Genomic DNA, 20472 nt, shown 5'->3' with positions numbered 1-20472 from the left:
TTCCCCGTACCCGCGGGGATTCCCGTGGGGCGGGGACGGGGATAGTTTTTGTCCCCATTTAGTTGATGGGGACGGGGATGGGGAATCCCCGTTTAGGCGGGGACGGGGATGGGAAACCGAATCCCCGCCCCGCCCCGCCCCGTTTACATCCCTATATAGATGTGAAGATATCTAGAAAGTTACATGAATGTGTATGAAATGTTCATATGCATTGGAGATCCAACATGAGATTCTAGATGGATAAATCTTGAATGCCACTAGTAGATATTAATTGTGGTAGTAGTTGTAAATAATTCTCAAACTTAAATAAGCATTTTGTAACGTTGAACTATAAATTGTAACACTTTGACTTTGGTCATTGATGTACTTGAGAAACTGTTATATCATGGCAATCATTGGGTATTACATGAAGTAGTTGTAAGGTAGTTGAATGATAGATTAAGCATTCATCACTCTCGAGTAGAGAGATATATCACTGGCCGCTTGTGGGAGGCTTGCGCTAAATCCTTGCAAAGTGATAGATTAAAGGTTAAAATTGAAATTTCATAAATTTATCCGTTTTGCAACCCAACCCGGAGAAGAAAACAAATATCACAATATATGTGATTTGACATATTCCACAATCATGGGGTGGATATAGCTTATGAAGGATCGAATTATAATGTAATTATACATTAAAAGGTAAAAAGATCATAATCAACTTGACTTCTTACTGCTCTAGAGTAGAAATTAGGACATTTATGTTTCAAGTCGTCATTATTTACTCTGTTATATATTTATTGGATTAATATGGAACAATTAATTAATAAAGTTAATTTTTTATTTTATCTAATTCTAATTAAATAAATAATTACAATAAATGTATATTACTAGTTGTAGTAATAACCTAATGAGGTATACACATAAAAAATAAGGACGGGTGATTGGACGGTAAACTGAAAATTATTTCCATCTAGACTATGGAATAAAGGGAGCCAAAACTTGTAGTGTTTTTTCTTAATTGATTAGATATATTAATTATGATATAGATTGTAATTAACTATTACTAATATTAAATATGCATATAGTATTTTAATTGGAATCAATGAGTTAATTATATTAAAAATGTTAATTCTATTAACATATCTTATTTATTGGATAAATTATAATATATATATATATATATATATATATATATATATATATATAATTAAGTAATTAGGAATTACTTATCGAATTAGAATACTAACTCCTGATTCGATTAGGACTCTAATTAAGGAAGGCAAAACAATATAAATACCCCATTAATATAAAGATTTAGGCTAACACAAAGATTTTAGTTGTGAAGGACTTTGGACTCTTTTAATTAGTTTTGATAAATCTAATTATGTGCATGTGTGATATTTTGTTGCGTTTAGGTATTCTGATGTTGGCTTTTTTTCTTTTAAAAAAAGGCTTCTTGTTTTTGTGGATTTTAGAAATAAAAAGGAATGTGATGACGTTTAAAGGATTTTAACTTGGCCTATAAAATAAATTTGATTATGTGCATGTGTGATTTTAACATTTTATTAAGCTCTATAGCCAATTGTCTACAATATTCGGTATCTTGGCTTTCATTTTTGTGAAACTCGCAATACATGTCGTTGTGATGATGCCTAGAGGATTTTAACTTCGGTGAGTACTGGATGTGTTGTCTATTCCTTTCTACCTAATAGAGAAATTCTTTTCTGGGAGCATTCAGAGGAGCGAAGTTTTAATCCACATGCTCACTTGATCTTCATCGATCCTTTCCCTTGTCATTTATGGATTCTTTTGAACTATTCACTTGACCCAACCTATCTTTGAGCAGAGGATTCAAGTAGTGTCCATCTCATTTAACTAAGTCTTTGGCCTGTCGCATTAGGTCAGGGAATGTTTTGGACCGTCTAGTGGTGAGCTCTTTTGATAGGTATTTACTTCGGGAATTTCAGGACATAGCCTCAACAGCACTATCTACATTCAGCCAGCGAATCTAAATGGATGTCCTTTGAAACCTCTCCACCCATTCCTGAAGAGTTTTATGTGGCTCCTGCACTAAATAGTTCAAGTCTTGCATGGTTTTACTTTCCGTATTGGATATGATGAAATGATCTGTGAACTCATTCGCTATCAGGTTAAACGTCTGAATGGATCATGGAAGAAGTTGATCATACCAATAGTCAGCAAATTCCTCCAGTGTGGTAGGAAAGAGTCTACACATGAGAGCGTCTACTACCGCGGTTGTTTCCAAAACTCTGTGGAAATTTTTAACATGAGTTATAGGATCAGTCATACTGTTGTAATCCTTTAGTGTGTGATATTTGAATCCCCGGTGCAGTGGTTTCTTCATGATTTCTGTGCAAAGAGGTGTATATACATCTGTTATCTCTAGCATGTGTGGCTCGATCCTTACGTCTACTATTGCATTTTGAAGCTCCTTCCGGATGAGGTTGTGTATTTCTTGTTTAAGGGATGTTGGCTCACATTCTCCCAATTTTGGATTAGATATGGGATTTCGATCATTAGATCTTGGTCAAGAAGGTTTGTGATAACTTTCTTCGTAATGCCCAATAAGAGATTCGGTAGAATTATGACAAATATCTTTTCTCCTTTTAGGAGATCTAGATTCATCGAGACGGTGATGCTACTTAGGAGGTGTTCCTGAATAAGGATTCCTTCGGTGTCTAGGGCTAGATACCTTTTCTTTAGATCGCCTATGGTCACACCATGCTAAGATTCTTCTGACCAATCTCTCTTTCTGGGGCAAGTGCGGACGACATGATGTGCGGTAGAGCATGCTATGAAATCATGCTTGTCTCCATACTTATTAGCCAATCTCGCCTCCCTTAACTCTCCTCGCACAACCTCCATTTGCATGGCATGTTCAGCTCTGAGAACGTTCATAGATTCTTGGATAGAAGTTGTATTATATATGAGTTTTTTTGTGATTTCGTCCATGAAGTTGCGCCTGATCATGGTTGAGAGATTCTAGGCATGACTCAATCTGCGAATCCAATGCCAAAGTGATGAGTATGGGTTCTAATAAATTATTGTTTGCATCAACGAGACCTCGATTTCTTGCTACTAGGACGCGTATTCAATGGTTATGCCTAGGGGTGTTCAAAATTCTAACCAATCCAAGGATCCAACCCAATCCAACCCAATCCAATACCCAAATATCTAGTTTATTGGTTTATTTATTATATTGGATTGGTTGTAACCAAACCAATAGAAAAATTTCACATGGATAAAATAATTTAACTGGTTAATTAACCAATCCAAACTAAAAAAGCCCAACATTTTTAAAATGCATCCAAAACTTTTTTTCCTAACAATTACGGATCAAGGTAAGCCCAAACTAAAAGGACCAAAACAATACTATGTAAAGTCATGGAATTCAAAATAATTTTTTATTTTGTATTTATTTAGTTACTTGATGTTTAATGGGTAAATTACACCTATGGCCACTTTAGGGGTGTGTATCGGTATAAAACCGAACCGAAAATACCGAAATTACACCTATGGTTACTTGATTTTATTTAGTTACTTGTAAAATTAAATATATGCATGTATATATATAAAAGAATGTAAAATATGTGTAATTCGGTGCGGTTCGGTTTTTTTTACACTTTTTGTCAAACCAAATCGAAACGAACCGAACCGAATACCGAAATAGATTTAAAATTAAAACCGATACCGAAAAACCGAATTCAATCGGTTCGGCTCGGTATGCGGTTTAAACCGCACCGATGCACACCCCTAGGCCACTTAACTTTGCTCATTTTCACAATGTGGCTCCTAAACTTTAAAACATAACATAAAAGTCACTCAACTTTATATTTTTTTTACATTATGACCATTAAACTTTCATTCTTCAAAAATTTCTTTATGAGACTACTTAAATGTTGTTTGGTTAGGAGAGAGAAAGCTACTTAAATGACGATTTGGAAAATAAAAAGTGTGGTTTCATAGTAAATATCATTCTAAACAACTTTAAAGTTAAATGGTTATATCGTGAAAATGAGTAAAGTTCAGTGGACATGAGTGTAATTTACCCGATATTTAATTAGTGAATGATTAAATATTTAGCTATTGAAATATTTGATGTTTTTCGTATTTAATTAACAGGATATTATTTTATGGTAATTAATAGATTAATTAAATATCTTTTTTTAACAGAAACATATGATTAATTAAATATCTAATTTGATATTTAAACACAATTATTGATATTTAATTTGAATTACTTTACAAGAATACTTTAATTTATAAGAAGAAAAAAAAGTAAACATTCGAGGAGCAAAATTTACAACATTTGGAAGAAAAAAATACGAAAAATTAAATATAATAAAACGAAAATTGAAGACATTAAAAAATCAGATTTGATATTGATTGAAAAAAAATAAATTAAATTACTTAACCTAATTGAAATAATATGTAATAGGTTTGGTGAAATTAATTTATGGATTGTTGGTTAATAATCAATCCAAACCAAAACCAATCCAATTTTATAGAGTTTTTATGGATTGGATTGGTTATTTACAACCAATCCATGAATTCATTCCTTAATTGGATTGATTAGGTTTTTTTATCCAATAACTATTGGATTGATCCATGAACACCCCTAGTTAGTTATGTCTTTTGAGAAAATGTCCCATATTAGTTTACATGTAATTTTTTTTTATTATTTCTTTTATTACATGAAATTGGAGATTTTTAATAAAAATTGTCAAAAATAATGTGATAAGAGGGGAAATGAAATAAAATATTATATTTTAGAAAGAGGTAAATTTTAGATATTCAAGTTGCTCTTATAATGTTGTGGTTGTTGTGTTAGACATAGGAAGGGGCGTGCTCATAATTTCCATTTAGTTATCCATATGTGCAAACATTTTCTCTATTTCAATTTGGTCTATAGATATGCCAATATTTTGTTTCACCCAGCCCGGTAAATGCAAGTTATATTGCTCATATCTTTACTTCTATATAACCCTACTTTCTTAAATTATACTTCATTCATTCCTTTTTATAAGTTATTCTAGCCAGAGTTTTTTTTTTTTTAAAATATAAGTCATTCTAGTTTTCCAAGAACTTTTAGTTTAGTTTTCCGGTCCAAGTATTAAATTTTTTATTTTGTTCGTGTGTTTTTTAAAATTACAAAACATTCACCAACCATTACATGAGGGGGAATTTTTTTTTTTTTTTGTAGTTAACCAATGTAAATTCATTAATTTCACTCTATATTAATTGTATTTCTTAATTTGTATGAAACAACCTAGAATGACGTATATTTTGGAATGGATGAAGTAGTAATAATGACATTATGACATTATTCTTTTTTTTTTTTTCAAATGTTAAAGTTAGAACATCTTCCATGGTTTATATCTGCAGCCACTCAATATCATAACATATCATTATTGTAAAAAATTTTTAATAAATTCCATTTTATTAAACTATCAACTCCAATGGTTAAATTATATAATCACTTGATGTTTGTTTGTTTTTTTTCTTCCCTTCTTACCAAAAAAAAATATAATCACTTGATTATAAGAGATTCACCAATTAATTAAATCCTATTATATTATTTTAAAAAATAAAAATATATCATAAAAATAGTCAACATGTTAATAAACTATTCAATATCTACTGAGTGATTATAAATGTTCATTATACTCCATTGGAATGCTCTTAAAGTCGTTCAGTTATTTATTTGTTTTGTGTTTTTCAATTTAAAATAGATAGTTTTAAATGTTTGATTAGACATTTCATATTTAAGTTGAAGTAGCTTTTTACAAAAAAAACAAAAAATAATAAAAAAAATAAAAAAACAAAGAATCCCACTTTTGATTCCTTTTTTAAAAAGCAACTTTTTCCATACAAATCATAATAGCAAACAGCAACATCAGATAAACCAAACGGAGAAAAGTTAAATATAGTAAACAGCAGCAACAACAAATACAAACAGAAAAAAAAGTTAAATGTTGGAATGATTATTGCATTTTATAATATGTTTTTATTTTAACTTAATTCGGTTATTTCAAGGACCCTACTTCAGTAGGGTTAACTACTTAAACCTAAGAACTTGTTGCACATGCATCCAAAAAAATCTAATTTCCAAGTATTGTCATTTTGGTTCTAACAATAATGTGACTGACTTGTGGATGGGAAGGAGAAAACAATTGATACATAGAATTATTGTAAACAGTAAAATAATTTCACAATGGAAAACAATTTTAAAAACTACATTTTAGCCATTCAGCAGATCGTTTCAATGCCGAAAAATGATCCTATGTGCTTAAATAAACAGGAAAAATAATTTACATAAACAATTTGAACAACACTGGTAAAGGTTGTAAGAATTAAAATTGGTTCAGAACTCTCTGGTGTTTTGTACCTCTATCAAAATTGCAAGACCAATCTAAAACAGAAGTTTTGTTAGAATTAAAAGAGCATATCCTGCACTCCACTTTCGGCCATTTTTTCCAAGTCTTCCTGTGACAACAAGGTTTTCCTACCACTAGCACCAGTTTTATCATACGGCTGAGCCATCTTTCGGAGGAACTGCACTTCACCAACCAAATGATGTACTCAGAAGAAATAAGACGATAAACTAAATATATAAATAAATAAATGACCCGACTAAATATAAATAAACAAATACATTCTAAAGAAACATCAATTTGCTTCAACATTTGCATACATAATCGGCCTAAGAGGTCATTTTTAGGGTTTTGTGTTAAACCTCGAAAAAGGAAAATCCCTTGTATGGGAGGAGAGGTTAATGTTAATAATGGAATGAAAAATTTATTAACCTTGTTTGAGAGCTTCTTGTTTGGAATAAATGAAGGTTAATGGGAGTTAGTTAATGTTAACTCTATATCTTTACCCTCCAAAATGGGAGGTTAATAGGAGTAATGTAAACTTTTTAGTTTTTTAACTCTCAGTTACATTCCATCAACTCCCAAGGTTAAATTTTAACCTTAATTTCCATCACCTCCCTTTCCCTTCCATTACCTCCTCTAACTCTCGCCTCCATTAACCTCCCAACTCCCAAACAAAAGCTAAAACTAAACCAGATCATCTCATTTTAAAGGCATATAACTTCCATTGTCCATAAATTGTTGCAATTTCTAGCAATTAGAAAAAACGCATATCTGGTTGCTAAGGCTGAAGACAAACCTCACGTGCTATATGCAAAGCCATATCAGTGCTCAAATTAAGGTGTGCATCACGCAAATGTGACAGTATCCAACCAGGCAATTTTGATCGCTTATCATGACGGCTATATCTGCAAAAACTCAATTGATCAAGAGATTATGAGAATTTGGATATAATCACAATAAAACTACAAGTGCTAAGATTAAAAAATCTATCATTGTGTGAAATTATTTAACCTGGTCCAACCATTAACAAATATCGGAGTATAAAACCCAGTAAGCTTAATTGTTTCCTTCCAACTTATATGCTAATGTTGACAATGGCTAAAAGCTCTCTTCTCACTCTCTGACTATAATAGATGCTCAACTCAGATAATCTTTGTATGTGTAACAGACCATGAATGTGAGAATACCGAAGTGTTGATGCAAGTGAACACATACCTTTTATCAGCAAATATCATCATCCCATAATCTGCCTTTGACCTGATTACTCGACCCACACATTGAGCAGCTTGCCTCTGTTTCAGTAAAGTTCCACTAGTTAGGATGAGTATATAATGCACACACAAAAACTGAAATCACGTGCTTGAACACAAATTTAAAATATCACTGAAAATTGAAGTAGAATCATACCAAGGCATCAAACGTCAAGAAATCTCCTTCCTTAATTTGAAATGTGTCCCGTAGATACTCCAACCGTGCAATTAATATTCTGCATAAGACTCTTGTCTGAATATGTTCAAGAATAAACAATGCTAGCTGGAGGAATAATGACTACAAAGGTGCAATACAATACATACCAATGACGGCAACACAATACATACCAATGACGATCATAAAGCTTCAAAAATGCTGAAGAACTATAACTCAATAGAGAAGCTTTCACTAAAAATTGAAAATTATTACCCTCAGGACCATTTTGTTTGTCCATCTCCATAAATTTAAACTATTAAAAAACACATCACTTTCTCTTGGAGCAGGTATAAAGTAGTATGCTATTAAAGCAGACACAAATTTGGAAGATCATATAACATTATACTCCCTCCATCCCATATTGATAGATCATCTTACCAATTTGGTCTGTCCCAAATAACATACAACAACAACAACAACAACAAAGCCTTAGTCCCGAAATGATTCGGGGTGTCCCAAATAACATACAACATACGATTTTCCTTTTATAAAAAATTATTTGATTTGTACTTTTAATATAACTTATTTATTAGCATAGTAATCAACGGACATATTTAATTAACTTGGAGCTACAAATACTACCATCCCTCAAGGAGTATGTAATCTAGGCAATTTCCTGCAAATCCTATAAATTTAACATTAATATTATTGAAATTCTCATATGCTCATATTAATAAACTAAGGGTAGTCAAGGAAAATTCTGAGCTAAGAATTGTCCTTTAACTAATCTAATTATATTTTTTAAACCACGTAAAAGTTGAAAGTGATCAAATAAATTGGGACAAAGGGAATACATAAAAAGGAGAAATAATTGGGGAACATCGAAAGAGTAATTGTTGCTGAAGCAAAAAAATTGTTGAAGAAATATGAAAATGCTTACTTGCTTAAGGTATACTGAAAAGGGATACCAAACATGATTACTAATCTTCCATAGTGCCGATCAAAATCTATTCCTTCGGCTACTTTCCCCCTGCAATTTACATACACTTTGTCATCAAACCAAGGCTCATAACTGAATTAGTAGGATCCTCGTTCTCTTCTCCCTTGTGATGACATCCTATTGTGTATGAAAAGTTATTATATAACAAAGCAAGCACTAATATATGCTCATACCTAGCAACAGAGAAAAAGACTGCACCTCTCCCACAGTCACAAGCCCTGCGATAGTTGTCAAGAGCTAATGTGGTTTCTACCACATCTTGGGTCTCAATAAAGACAAGCTTATGTTGCATTATTTCCTACAACAACAAGAATATGAAGAGAGCAGTATAGGAGAGCAAGATAACAATCCTATCAACAAAAATGCATCATAATCTTAAAATAGAGAGAAAAAAAGGGGGTGGGAATGAGATGATTGTTGTGATCTCTGTTAACCAAGGGGAGTAACCATTCTTTTTTTACCTTGAGAATTCCGGTTTCATTCCAGCTGTTGATAATTCCATCCATGTATGAGTAACTGACAAAAAAACATACAATTCCATCTGGAACGACAGAGACCATCTCCACCAATAGTTTCCCGTAGTTCCTTGCAACACCTGGATCACTTCTCATATCAAATTTGGTGCTTACTGGAAGTTGGTCACTGTTGAACACAACACATGCAACTATTTGATTACAAATTAAAACCTCACAAACGATGATAACATAAAAACAATTCAACCCTGTACCTTCCACGAGTGAGAACCATTGGGCATATGCAGTCTCTTGTCAAGGATATAGTGAAGCTTCGACTGACAACAGGATGGAAGTTAAGAAGACGAGGGTAGAGATCAATAGGGCTCAGCGTTCCAGAAGTAATCACAACTGACTGGAACCGATCGAATACTGGCTTTATGGCAAGTGAAGCATCATGACAGCTAAGCTGCACAGAACCAAGAAAATTATATTTGTAAAAAAAAACATTTCCATAAGCAGAGGAAAAGTGTAAATATGAACTATATGGTTGCAAATTTAGTAGAACTAGACAAAGAGGAGCAGAATGATTCATAATGCACATATGATAAGCTACGAGAATACAAGAAAGCAAAAACTATCATGTACATAATGTACACAAATTATAATTCTGGGTTCCTGATCATTACATCTATTTTATTTCCTACCTTGTTCTCCATCATCAATGACGAGAAACCAACAAAATACAAAGAAAAATAGAAGCGATATTGTAGCATATTGAAAGACTTTCTCAAGTGAAGGGAAAGATAGGAAAAAGAAAACAACTTACAAACAGTAATGAAAGAACTAGGATAAAGTGGATTGAATCTAAACCTAAACCCCCTTAGGAATTTAGAATTCCTTCTCTACCCAGCTGAGCAGAGCCTACTACACTACTGCAGAACAAACTGTGCAATTCTGGATGATATCTCACTCCTCTCAATTATCATTCAACCTATGCCCTCCTGCTCACAGCCCCTAAGGAATAACTAACTATACCCCCCTACTCACTATCTAGTTCTCTATCAGTCCACACCACAGATGCAATTTCCATAAGAAAATCATTCCCTTTTTCCTTTTATTTTTCTAGATACAGAAGTCAGCATAATTGTACAGAGAACAATGAAAAGAATGAAAGAAAACTATAATATAAGAAGAGAAGAATGAGCACCTGCAATACAGGATCAGGAATATGAGGCATTCTCTCATCAAAAGGTTCAATTATAATGGAAAAACCACGAGAATAAGTCCCTAGAAGTGTTGCAAAGTCGCATATTGTTTGGATATGTAAGAATTCATCTGTATCTGTTATTTCCAGTGTCAAGATAAGTGAGTGTAGCCGATCGTAACAAAACTTGAGTGTTTTCTGGTCAATTCCAGCCTGACTGGTTAAAGAAGAAACGAAGCTAATAGGGCTTTCCTTCTCAACATTCTCAGTTTCCAGCCGTCCTCTCAGGTATTGAACCAATCTACGCAATACATGCAAAAAATGCTCTGCTCGCCGAATATTGCCTGGAACTGCCTCCTTCAGAATATCATCAGGCAAGGCAGGATTTGCAAGCCAGGTATCTGAGACTGTATCAAAGAGGGGAAGGGGGAAGCAAGATATAAGAAATCAGGAGGATATGGGAAAATTACCAAAGAGCATTAGTTTTTATATACCAGACAGATTTCCACGTTGCGCTAAACCGTCAACAAGACGGTTATATTCAGCACGCAGCCTACCAGCATCAGTGGCCTTGAACCTTCCTACCATGTCAAACAAATTAAATAAACATAGACAGAAGTGCAGTCTAAGTAACAAATTTAATTACTTCGTCCTTTAAAGGAGAAAAAAGCATTCCGTAAAATCCCAACTTTTTGATAGGTCATGGCATATAAGGAGAGATAGCTTAAGCCACTCATTAGGAACAACCAATTTATTGAATGCGTGTCAAGAAACAAACACTTAGTTCTCATGGCACACCAAAAATACAAAATATATTATCATATCTGCCAGAGTGATCTCAGAACCATACTGTGGGCTCGAGTCCCTGCTCATAACATAATTGTAATATGCAATAACTTTCTCACATTTAATCATACCTCTCAATCTCCTGATTAATCCTCGAGAGATTTCTAGAGGCACCATCAAGCGTTTGCCTCCTCACACTAACACTAAGTGCTTCAATACACACGTTATCAATATTATGTGCCTCATCAAACACAACAACAGATTCCTTTTGCATCTCCTTTGATATAATCGCAGCTACCTTTGGATCAAGCAAGTACTGGTAACTATAAACCACTACATTTGCAAACTGCACCATATGCCGTGCCAAAAAGTATGGACACCACCCTTTCTCCTTCCCATATGCCCGCAGATCCTGCAGCCATGGAGACAGCATAAATGCAGAAAAAAAAGAAAAAAAAATCTAGTCCTACTTCTACCAAACTGGAAACATGGGACTCAATTGACATTCAGGAATATTAAGAAAATTTTATAAGAAATTCCCTAGCAAAGCATGTAAGGAAATTTGGACAAGGATCAGTAGTTGTTTGATAATGGTATGAAGGATTGCTTTTGCAACCTTACCATCAGTGATGTCCTTAACGTCCAAAATTATAATGTAATTATTGTATAATAATCAGGGACAGAAATTACAACATGATACCATTTACACTCTTTTAACTTTTTGCTTAAAAAAAATTGAGATAAATTCTAAACTCGCATTTCATTCTGTTCAAGCAGACTATAAGAAAACATAGCCATTAAATAAACTCAATGAAACACAGCACAATCAGTAAAATTATCCCGACATCCAAAATCCCTTTCCCAAATTCAAAGTACAAAACTGCAAATAAATGCTCAAAAATGAGATTATAAAGAGATTAAATTTAGTACCTGAAGCGTGTAAACTCCAGGTGGCAACACTGCTGCAGTTGCTGCCCTTTCATAGTTCTCAAAGAAGTCACAAGTCGGCACATTGGGATTCTCGGCGGCCATAGCCCTAACCCAACTCGCCGTCAGCTTCCTACATCCAGCATCTACTGAATCCCGATTTTCCGCTGCCAAAACTGTCGTATTCACGCATAGATTCTTCCTGGACGACAATCCGAGAGCCAAAATCCTTGCAGCAGGTCCCAAATGCTTGATTTGGTAATTATGCAACAGTTTAAGCTCGGCGAGTGTTTTCTCCATCTCGTGAACCGTTCGCGTACAGTATATTAGCTTCAAAGAGCTATGGGGCTTAGAAAGGGTGTAGCTTGTGATTAAGGAGAGAAGCGCGATGGTCTTTCCAGTGCCCGTCGGCATCTCCAGAAGACAATGGCCCTTGGCATCTAGGGCACGCTTAAGCTCCACCATGTAGGAATACTGCTCCGGGTAGATGTTATCATACGGGAAGTAGACTGTAACATCCTCGATTTGAAACTTCATGATTTCTAATTCAGTGCTTATAGATAAAGGTCCAAATACACATAGGAAGGGGAGGCAGGGGCGGAGGTGGAGGAGTGGCCACTGCGCAGCAGGTGATTTTCAAAAGAAGGTAGAGTCATGAGTGTAGGTTTTATAACAGTTGACACGTCATCACTAAGCCGCTTAAATAAGAGAAGAACGCACCAGAAATTTGCGCGCTATACAATTTGGGATGAGATATTTTGAAGCGAAAACAGAGGACTAGCGCCGCACTCATCGCCAATGGAAGCAACTCTAAGCTTCACCCCCCAATTTTTAGGGAGGAAGCCAACAAAGATTAGAGGTAAGTTTCCCGTCTTTCGCTTCCGGGACTCAAAAGTTAAGGTATACGATATGAGTGTATGTGAAAAAACAGCGAGTCCGAGAATATAATGAAATTTAGATTGAAGTTCTTCTATGCGGTGTTACTAGGGTTGTCATCCTTATCTGCGTCCTCAATAGGCCAAATATGACTGCATATCTCTTGCTGCTCATACTGATTTTCTTTGCTAAAATGAGTTTATGGAGTATTGTATAATATGCTGCTTTGAGTATTGTTACAAGATGGCTTGGTTCATATACTAAGTTCTGGTGGGATATAAATAATGCGTTTCTTGGCTAAAAATTTAAATTATTTGTCAAAATGGCTCATTAAAATTCGGGTGGCTTCTTTCTTTTCTGACATATTCGAGGTTGCTGGTTGTGAAAGTAGTGCATGTGCTTTCAAGTTCGTAGGAAACTCATGCTTGAGATCCCATTTCTGTTCGCTTCATTCAAATTCTCATTTGAATTCATGTCTTAAAGTGATTTTAATTTATTGTATGTTCACTGAATGATTGGCTACAATCGGCAGTTCCTAACCACAAATGGGTATAGGTTTCAGGTGAAGTAGGCATAAGCAAAAAACTTGGGAATAGGATATTTCCAAAGATAATGCTCAGTTTAAAAAAAAAAAAAATTCATTGTATTGTCATTTTTTAACTGTGTCAGTCTACATATAGAACCAGTGTTTAAAACACCGGTTTCAATTGTAAAGAACCTGTGATCTAACCATCGGGTTGAGTACAAATGTCAAATCTCACATTTGTATTGTACCTGATAATTAGATTGCCAGGCTCTTTACAATTGAAATTGGTGTTTTAAGCACCAATTTGATACAGCATTAGGTCTAGAAAAAAAAAAAATCGAAGAGCGGAGGTTATTTTGAGGAAAAATCCAAAGACTTCCTTCTCGATTTTTATTTTAATATATATATATGTGTGTGTGTTTTTAGGTTTATTATTAAAATTTCAAGGGAGAGAGTGTGTGGTTATCAATGTTAAAGAAAATTAAATGAAGTCTTTTAACTGTGTAAAAGGATTAGTTCTTCCATAATCTTTACCATCAATAACACCATCAAATGAAATAGTATTTCTCTTCTTTAAAAAAAAAAAATCCATTTAAGCTACTACCAGTATGGTGAACCCTTGAAAATCTTGATGGTCTGTTTATCTAGAGTCAGCTATCTTCCTGAAACTGTTTTACAATTAATGTGATGTAAGCATGATGCATGGTTTATCTTTCTTATGAATGTTTGTTCACTTACATTTTTCTTCCCGTGTTGAGGAAATATAGTTTCCTTCTGAACATGTTGTCTTTGGCTCATCTCTGACTCGTAGAAATATTATACAGGTAAGCATAGTGAGCATAATACGCAACTTTTCCACCTTGTATGTGCGAAAACCAGTGTTTCTATCAAGATGAAACTTGTAGAGTCAAGTAGAAGCAGTTTCTTGTTGCATAAAAGGAATTCTATATTAAGAACAGACAAGAAATTCTCCATAAACTCTTCAGATCAGCTCCGGAGTGACTATTTGAATGTGGAGCCAACATCAACACATGAAACAGTACCATCCAGAGCTCTAGTCAATTTATGTGGTACCTATAACCAGAGTACTTTGCAGCCTCAACGGAAGATGTTCCGAAACAGATTTCTGGATTTTGTACGCATAAGTTCTGTCATTAATAATGCTGCTGAAACATTTTTTAAAAGCGAGATTCGCCGGAGGTTATTTGTCACGGCAGTCCTAATTGTAATCAGTCGTGTTGGATATTATATTCCTCTTCCTGGGTTTGATAGAAGATTGATGCCTCTAGATTACCTTAGCTTTACCTCAGGATCTGTTGGTGAGTTCTGCTTGACTTAACACAGACGTAATTGGCATACAGGGTATCAGTTACCTAACACCTTCATGATTTCAAAAAATATATGTATCATACGTAATTGGCATGCAGGGTATCAGTTACCTTTTATTTTTGCCGGGACCTTCTATTTATCTAACTCTTTCATTCTGATTTTGACAGATGAACTGGGTGATTTTACATCAGAGCTTAAACTATCATTTTTTCAGCTTGGAATCAGCCCTCAGATATTAGCATCAATACTTATGCAGGTTAATTTCTTTCTTAAGCTTGTTGACATGTATTTTAGTTATTTGTGCAGTTATATTTTTAGTTTTTCCCATGATGCATTGCTATCTGAGTGTGATTTGCAACATTATCACGGTTATGGAGTGAAACAGGATGAATCATTTACTTTAGGTTTTACTGAATTTATGTTTATTTCTTTTGTCCTACTGTTGTTAATGTTGGTGTCCTGAGTTTGTATGAAAATTTTGGAGGTATTAAATTGTCGCTTGTTACTGAGGTGACTAATTCTCTTTGTTTATTGAGAAAATATGAATAAAGAATGAAATTTTATCAATGTTTAAGTTGTATTTTATCATGTGCAGTTCTTCATTTTACTACTCGATAGTTAAACTTCTAATAAAAATTGAGCAACTAAATTAATGGTTTCTGTAGATGAAATGTAACTGATTGGTGAGTGATCCCTAATAAATTATATGTAGCAGCATTTGTGGGTATGGATGATATCTGCTTGAGAGCAAAGCTAGCTGAAATGTAATGTCTGTGATGTTTGAAGGACTACCTCTGTGAACTTTTCAATCAAGAGACAGATTTGGTCCTCCCACCATTTTATTGTTTATATTTCATGTTCTTTCTCCTTTCCTTTTTTTCTTTTGGCATTTTTTCTTGTTTGAGTAATGCTTGGATACAGGGTTCAACATTTCATTGTTTTTGCAATATCATGCTTTATTTGTCATATGTTTGCTAATTTTTACACTGTACCGCAGGTGCTCTGTCATGTGGTTCCATCCCTAGTAAAGCTGCGGAAAGAAGGCTTAGATGGTCATGAGAAGATTAAGAGTTATATGTGTGTCTAATAATTTATCTCAAGCAGTGAGACGAGTCCTTACTACTAAATCTTGCATTGAGTATTACAAACGCTCAGGTAACTATGTTCAGGGTTTTGAATTTTTTTTTCTATCCATTTCAGATGGTGGAGTTCTCTTGGCTTTGCAATATTAGAAGCTGTAGTGGTCGCTTGTTATTCACTTCCATATTCAATTTATGTAGCCAGTCACAGGTAATATCCGAAGGAGACTTGTCATGCTGATCACCATTTCCCCAAAAGAACTACAAAATTTTAAAATTCAATGTTTATGCAAATTGTTGTTATGAGAAAGGATCTAGCTTTGCTCTGGATTCATGTGTCATGCTCAACATAATGCATTCCCCATCCCTTTTAATTGATTTTAAGATCTATCTGCAACACAACTACTGAGAAGTCTGTCCAAGTAATCCTTAGAAGCTGTTTGTTTGCATATTAAATTTGTACTGATTTTGCAGGGTTAAGCATGTGATTGTGACAGCTGCTTTATTGGTCTGTGGTGCAATGACAGTGACGTGGATTTGTGATACAATATCAGAATCTGGATTTGGTACTATTTGGGGATTTATTCTTTTGTTTCTTAATTTTTGGATGTACTATTTAATTTTGGTTGTCTTCTTGCTTGCTTCTATGCAAAACAAGGGGAATGAAAATATGCTAATAAATTGGTGGTGAATTCTTCTTATTTCAATATTAAAAAAATCATTTTTTCCAAATTTCTGTTCTGGTTTGCTATCTGACTTTCATGAATGCCTCAGGTCAAGGTTCATCTCTAATTATATGCGTGGGAATTCTGACGGGCTACACAGATACATTATACAAGATGTTGTGTCAACTCTCAGGTATGTCACTATAGAACATGTGGGTTATATTCAAATTCAAAATCCTGTTTCATTGCCCATTTCTGAAGGATAGTGGGGATAGTGGTCGCCCTTTTTCTTTCTGTAACTTCTATTTCATCTTCTAAAAGGGGCTAAAGAAAATCTTAAGCAATGCTTGGTTGTATATTAAAAGGTGAAAAGTTTCATTTAAGTAGACGATTGAAATAGTTCAATCTGACTAGTCCTCGAGTTATGATCAGAGTTTGTGGACCATGTTAATGTCAGTAATTTTTGGGGCGCGTGGACGGATTAATAAATATTTTTTTTTCCCCCAAAATTATTATTTTTCTAGGTATCAATGTGGATGGTGGTTAACGATATTGATGACTTGCTTTTCTTTGTATTGCAGGAAGTGGTATTAACTGGTGGCCATATATTTTCTTAGTGTTGGGTATTTTTACTGTAGTTACTATGTGGGCAGTTGTTGTGACTGAGGGTTGCAGGAAAATAAAGCTACAGTACTATGGTTTTAAACTCGCTTCAGCTGCAAGGTGATGCCATGATCACTCTGCCAATCAAATTCTTAATATGGTTATTATGTGCTGTAGTTTTATGGAAACTAGGGGATAACTTGATATGTGCTTTTGCTTCAGCCTCCTACCAATGGCTATAAATAGACAAACTCCTACTATGCAATTGATTGTATACTTGACCTTCTTCTGCTTGTGCTTTTTTTTTATTAAATATTTGTATATATATGCAGACTTGATTTCACAGTTTTATATGGTTCATGTTAGCCGACCTCGAATCATTTTGGGACTAAGGCTTTTTTGTTGTTGTTGTTGTATTTGTATATATATGCAAATGACACGTTCTGTTGCAACTGTGTTTTGGCCAGGGATGATTCTCCAATTACTGAAGTGGAGCCCTATATCCCTTTCAACATTAACCCATCGGGAATGCAGCCAGTTCTTACTACGACCTATCTGTTAGCGATCCCAAGTATTCTTGCAGGGTACTTTCACTAGATCATTTTTTTGCTTTGCAGAGATTCTTTTTCAATTGATGGTTAAGTTTGTTTTCAGTGCTTTTGCATCTTTGAGTTTGTATTAAGTTTCTTTTGTTCTCTGACTATAGTATACATTCAGTACTTGTATTATGAAGAGTTTCTTTAACTTTGTAATTCTAACACATGATGTTAATGGCAGTATTCTTAGTTCACCTTTCTGGGAGCATATTAAAGAGATATTGAACCCTGAAACATCTATTGGTGCGGAGCCATGGGTGTACTACTCAATCTATGGATTTTTTGTCTTTCTATTCAATATATTCGATATAGTAAGTGCTGAACTTTAGCATAACATATGATATTCAATTTGTTTACTTTCGGCTCATCTCTCTTAACTGCAATATTTAAAGAAGGTATGTATTGCACACATGGAGTAGTGTCCCATTGGATAGGGTATGATGGCTCCACAATGTCCCTCTCCAAGTATGGAAATGCTATGCTGTAACTGTAGAAGATAATGGAGCTAAAGTGTTTCTCTTAGCAATTAAGACAGAAACATAAAATACATTGTGTCTATTGTAATGGGTGGCCTGAGACAAGCATTGATGATATCCTTCTCTTCCTGGTTATGTAGCCTATGGGTTTGCAACAATAATGGTATGTCAGTGAAGTAATGCCTATCTGTTATCTGAACCTAAACCCTTATGATTTCTGTGTGTGGAGCAACTCTCGGTCATAGGATAGGCTTCAGTTTTTAACCGAAGTCTTCCATTGGAACATGGTATGGTAGACTATTCTCATCCACCATTTCCTAAGCACTGTTGTCTAATCTTCCATGTACAAGGTGTGGAAGTTCACTGCTAAATGCTTGAGCATGTAGACAAAACCTATGAAGCTTAACAACTGAAACAGTGACTAAATTGTTGTTATTATCTGTGAATATTTGGATGAAGAATGACTGAAAAATCACACTGATTTTAATTTACAAGTTATGCACATTAGTCCATTTTTTTCTTCCCCGCAAATGTTATATAATTGGAACTTGTGTCCAGGCAAACTTGCCGAAGGAGATTGCAGATTACTTGAACAAGATGGGTGCCAGGATACCAAACATAAAACCTGGGAAAGCTACTATTCAGTACCTCACAAAGATCCAGGCATCGACCCGTTTCTGGGGTAAGTTCGCATGCGGACTTGTTTATATTAAGTGTTATCAGTACCATTAAGCTTACTGCTACATTTCGGTGTGGGGGAGGAATTTTGCAGGCGGCTTATTGTTGAGTATTCTGGCAACTACATCGACCATACTTGATCACTACCTGCGCCATATCAACAAAGGATTTGCTATTGGGTTCACTTCAGTTTTGATTATTGTGAGTATTTGCTTGAATACTTTGTATTGTTCCTGCATTTATGTTTCTTCAGTATCTAGAATATTCATTATTATTATATTACTGTATCTTTTGGAAGATTCTTGCTGAAGTAAAATCATTCCAGAAAAGAATAAAGAAAGTACTTAATGTTCTCCATCATGATAAATTTAAGGATAAAAATTTTGAACTGTGGCGTTCTGTTGTTTTTGTTGTCATCTTCCAAGCCATTGTTGGTAATACAGAAACCAAGTATTATATCAAATATTGTTTTGAATTGGAGACTTCTGGGGCTTATTGGTGTTTCTTGCTCAGTGATTATGGATAACGAGAGCAAGATAAGAAGAAATGTGAAGGAGTATAAAATTATGGTTGAATGTTATTTAATGTCAGTTTTGTGATGGAACAATTATCTACAGTCTGCTTTGTCTTTCAGTGTTAATTTGCTTATTTTATTCTGAAACAAAGCATTGTCTTGTCCAGGTGGGTTCAATTATTGACCTGAGAAGGTCTTATCAGGCTTACAATGTCATGCCAAGTTTAAGCAAAGCTCTAAGACGGTATGGAGTATAACATTTGATCTGATGAAGCCGCTCATCCTCAGGTGATACCGAATAATAAATGGAATACCTACCCTGTACTTCCAATATGAAGCTTATATTTAAAAAGTTTTATCTTGCGTAGATTTCTTCAAAGTGTTACAGTTGTCATAAAATCTATTGTTGTTGCAATTAGGGATACGCACCATGCCTGTGCTGCTGCTGCTGCCGATGCAGAGTAGATTCTGAAGTCGCAGTTTATGCGCTATGTGTTACTGTAGAGGTTCAGGTGTCATAGATGATTGTGAAACAGCACAACATAGTTGTAGCAAAGCGTTGAACGAGGGACTAAAATCTAATGTAAAATTTAAGTTGTTTAGTGATATAACAATGGAGAAGTTTGATATATATGAATATATTGATTATCGATGGGGATACATGAATAGCATGTGTTGTGGAGTTGCTGAAATTGTTGCATACTGCGTTTCATTTGAGTTACAAACAAAAGCGTATACTTCCTGATTGCAGTTTAAATAGGTTGAGGTTGTTTACCTAAAATGATCATGACTAATCTCTCAAAAATAGAAGTTTGTATAATCTTGATTACTGCACCACAATCCTATATCAAAATTATACGTACAAGGTTAGATACGGTTTTAAGTAACAAACACAGCAAAATGGAGAAAGAAACTGGGTAAGAAGCTAGAATAGTGAATGGAAGAGGAATGAACCAAGTATTTCAAAGGAA

General features: G+C 34.4%; 2 protein-coding genes across 2 annotated transcripts; one reads left to right on the top strand and one right to left on the bottom strand.

Moving 5' to 3' along the window:
• Positions 1 to 6228: 6228 nt before the first annotated feature.
• On the bottom strand, positions 6229 to 12775 carry LOC136218293 (general transcription and DNA repair factor IIH helicase subunit XPD). Its single transcript, XM_066005089.1, has 12 exons — positions 12163 to 12775; positions 11364 to 11644; positions 10941 to 11023; positions 10450 to 10853; positions 9515 to 9708; positions 9249 to 9429; positions 8961 to 9085; positions 8728 to 8817; positions 7788 to 7866; positions 7596 to 7672; positions 7177 to 7285; positions 6229 to 6558 (listed from the first exon to the last, which is right to left on the bottom strand). The coding sequence occupies exons 1-12, from the start codon at positions 12694 to 12696 to the stop codon at positions 6439 to 6441; spliced, it is 2277 nt and encodes a 758-aa protein (XP_065861161.1). The 5' UTR covers positions 12697 to 12775; the 3' UTR covers positions 6229 to 6438.
• Positions 12776 to 12882: 107 nt separating this feature from the next.
• On the top strand, positions 12883 to 20132 carry LOC136218294 (preprotein translocase subunit SCY2, chloroplastic). The gene is made up of 14 exons (XM_066005090.1): positions 12883 to 13018; positions 14386 to 14880; positions 15058 to 15146; positions 15888 to 15967; positions 16091 to 16180; positions 16444 to 16535; positions 16744 to 16827; positions 17216 to 17357; positions 17705 to 17821; positions 18015 to 18144; positions 18868 to 18991; positions 19082 to 19188; positions 19669 to 19789; positions 19921 to 20132. The coding sequence occupies exons 1-13, from the start codon at positions 12958 to 12960 to the stop codon at positions 19756 to 19758; spliced, it is 1701 nt and encodes a 566-aa protein (XP_065861162.1). The 5' UTR covers positions 12883 to 12957; the 3' UTR covers positions 19759 to 19789; positions 19921 to 20132.
• Positions 20133 to 20472: the final 340 nt, after the last annotated feature.

Source organism: Euphorbia lathyris, chromosome 2 (assembly GCF_963576675.1).
Source record: "Euphorbia lathyris chromosome 2, ddEupLath1.1, whole genome shotgun sequence".
NCBI lineage: Eukaryota > Viridiplantae > Streptophyta > Magnoliopsida > Malpighiales > Euphorbiaceae > Euphorbia > Euphorbia lathyris.
Note: the sequence above shows the minus strand (reverse complement) of the source record. Positions and strands in the feature narration are given on the sequence as shown.

Coding starts and splice junctions, on each gene's coding strand:
- LOC136218293 (XM_066005089.1), bottom strand. CDS start 12,696: ATGAAGTTTCAAATCGAGGATGTTACAGTCTACTTCCCGTATGATAAC. Junction 8,818..8,960: donor GTCTTTTTCTCTGTTGCTAG/GTATGAGCATAT, acceptor TGTAAATTGCAG/GGGGAAAGTAGCCGAAGGAA. Junction 7,867..8,727: donor TTTCAGTATACCTTAAGCAA/GTAAGCATTTTC, acceptor AGTCTTATGCAG/AATATTAATTGCACGGTTGG.
- LOC136218294 (XM_066005090.1), top strand. CDS start 12,958: ATGGAAGCAACTCTAAGCTTCACCCCCCAATTTTTAGGGAGGAAGCCA. Junction 16,828..17,215: donor GATGTTGTGTCAACTCTCAG/GTATGTCACTAT, acceptor TTTGTATTGCAG/GAAGTGGTATTAACTGGTGG. Junction 18,992..19,081: donor GGCATCGACCCGTTTCTGGG/GTAAGTTCGCAT, acceptor GGAATTTTGCAG/GCGGCTTATTGTTGAGTATT.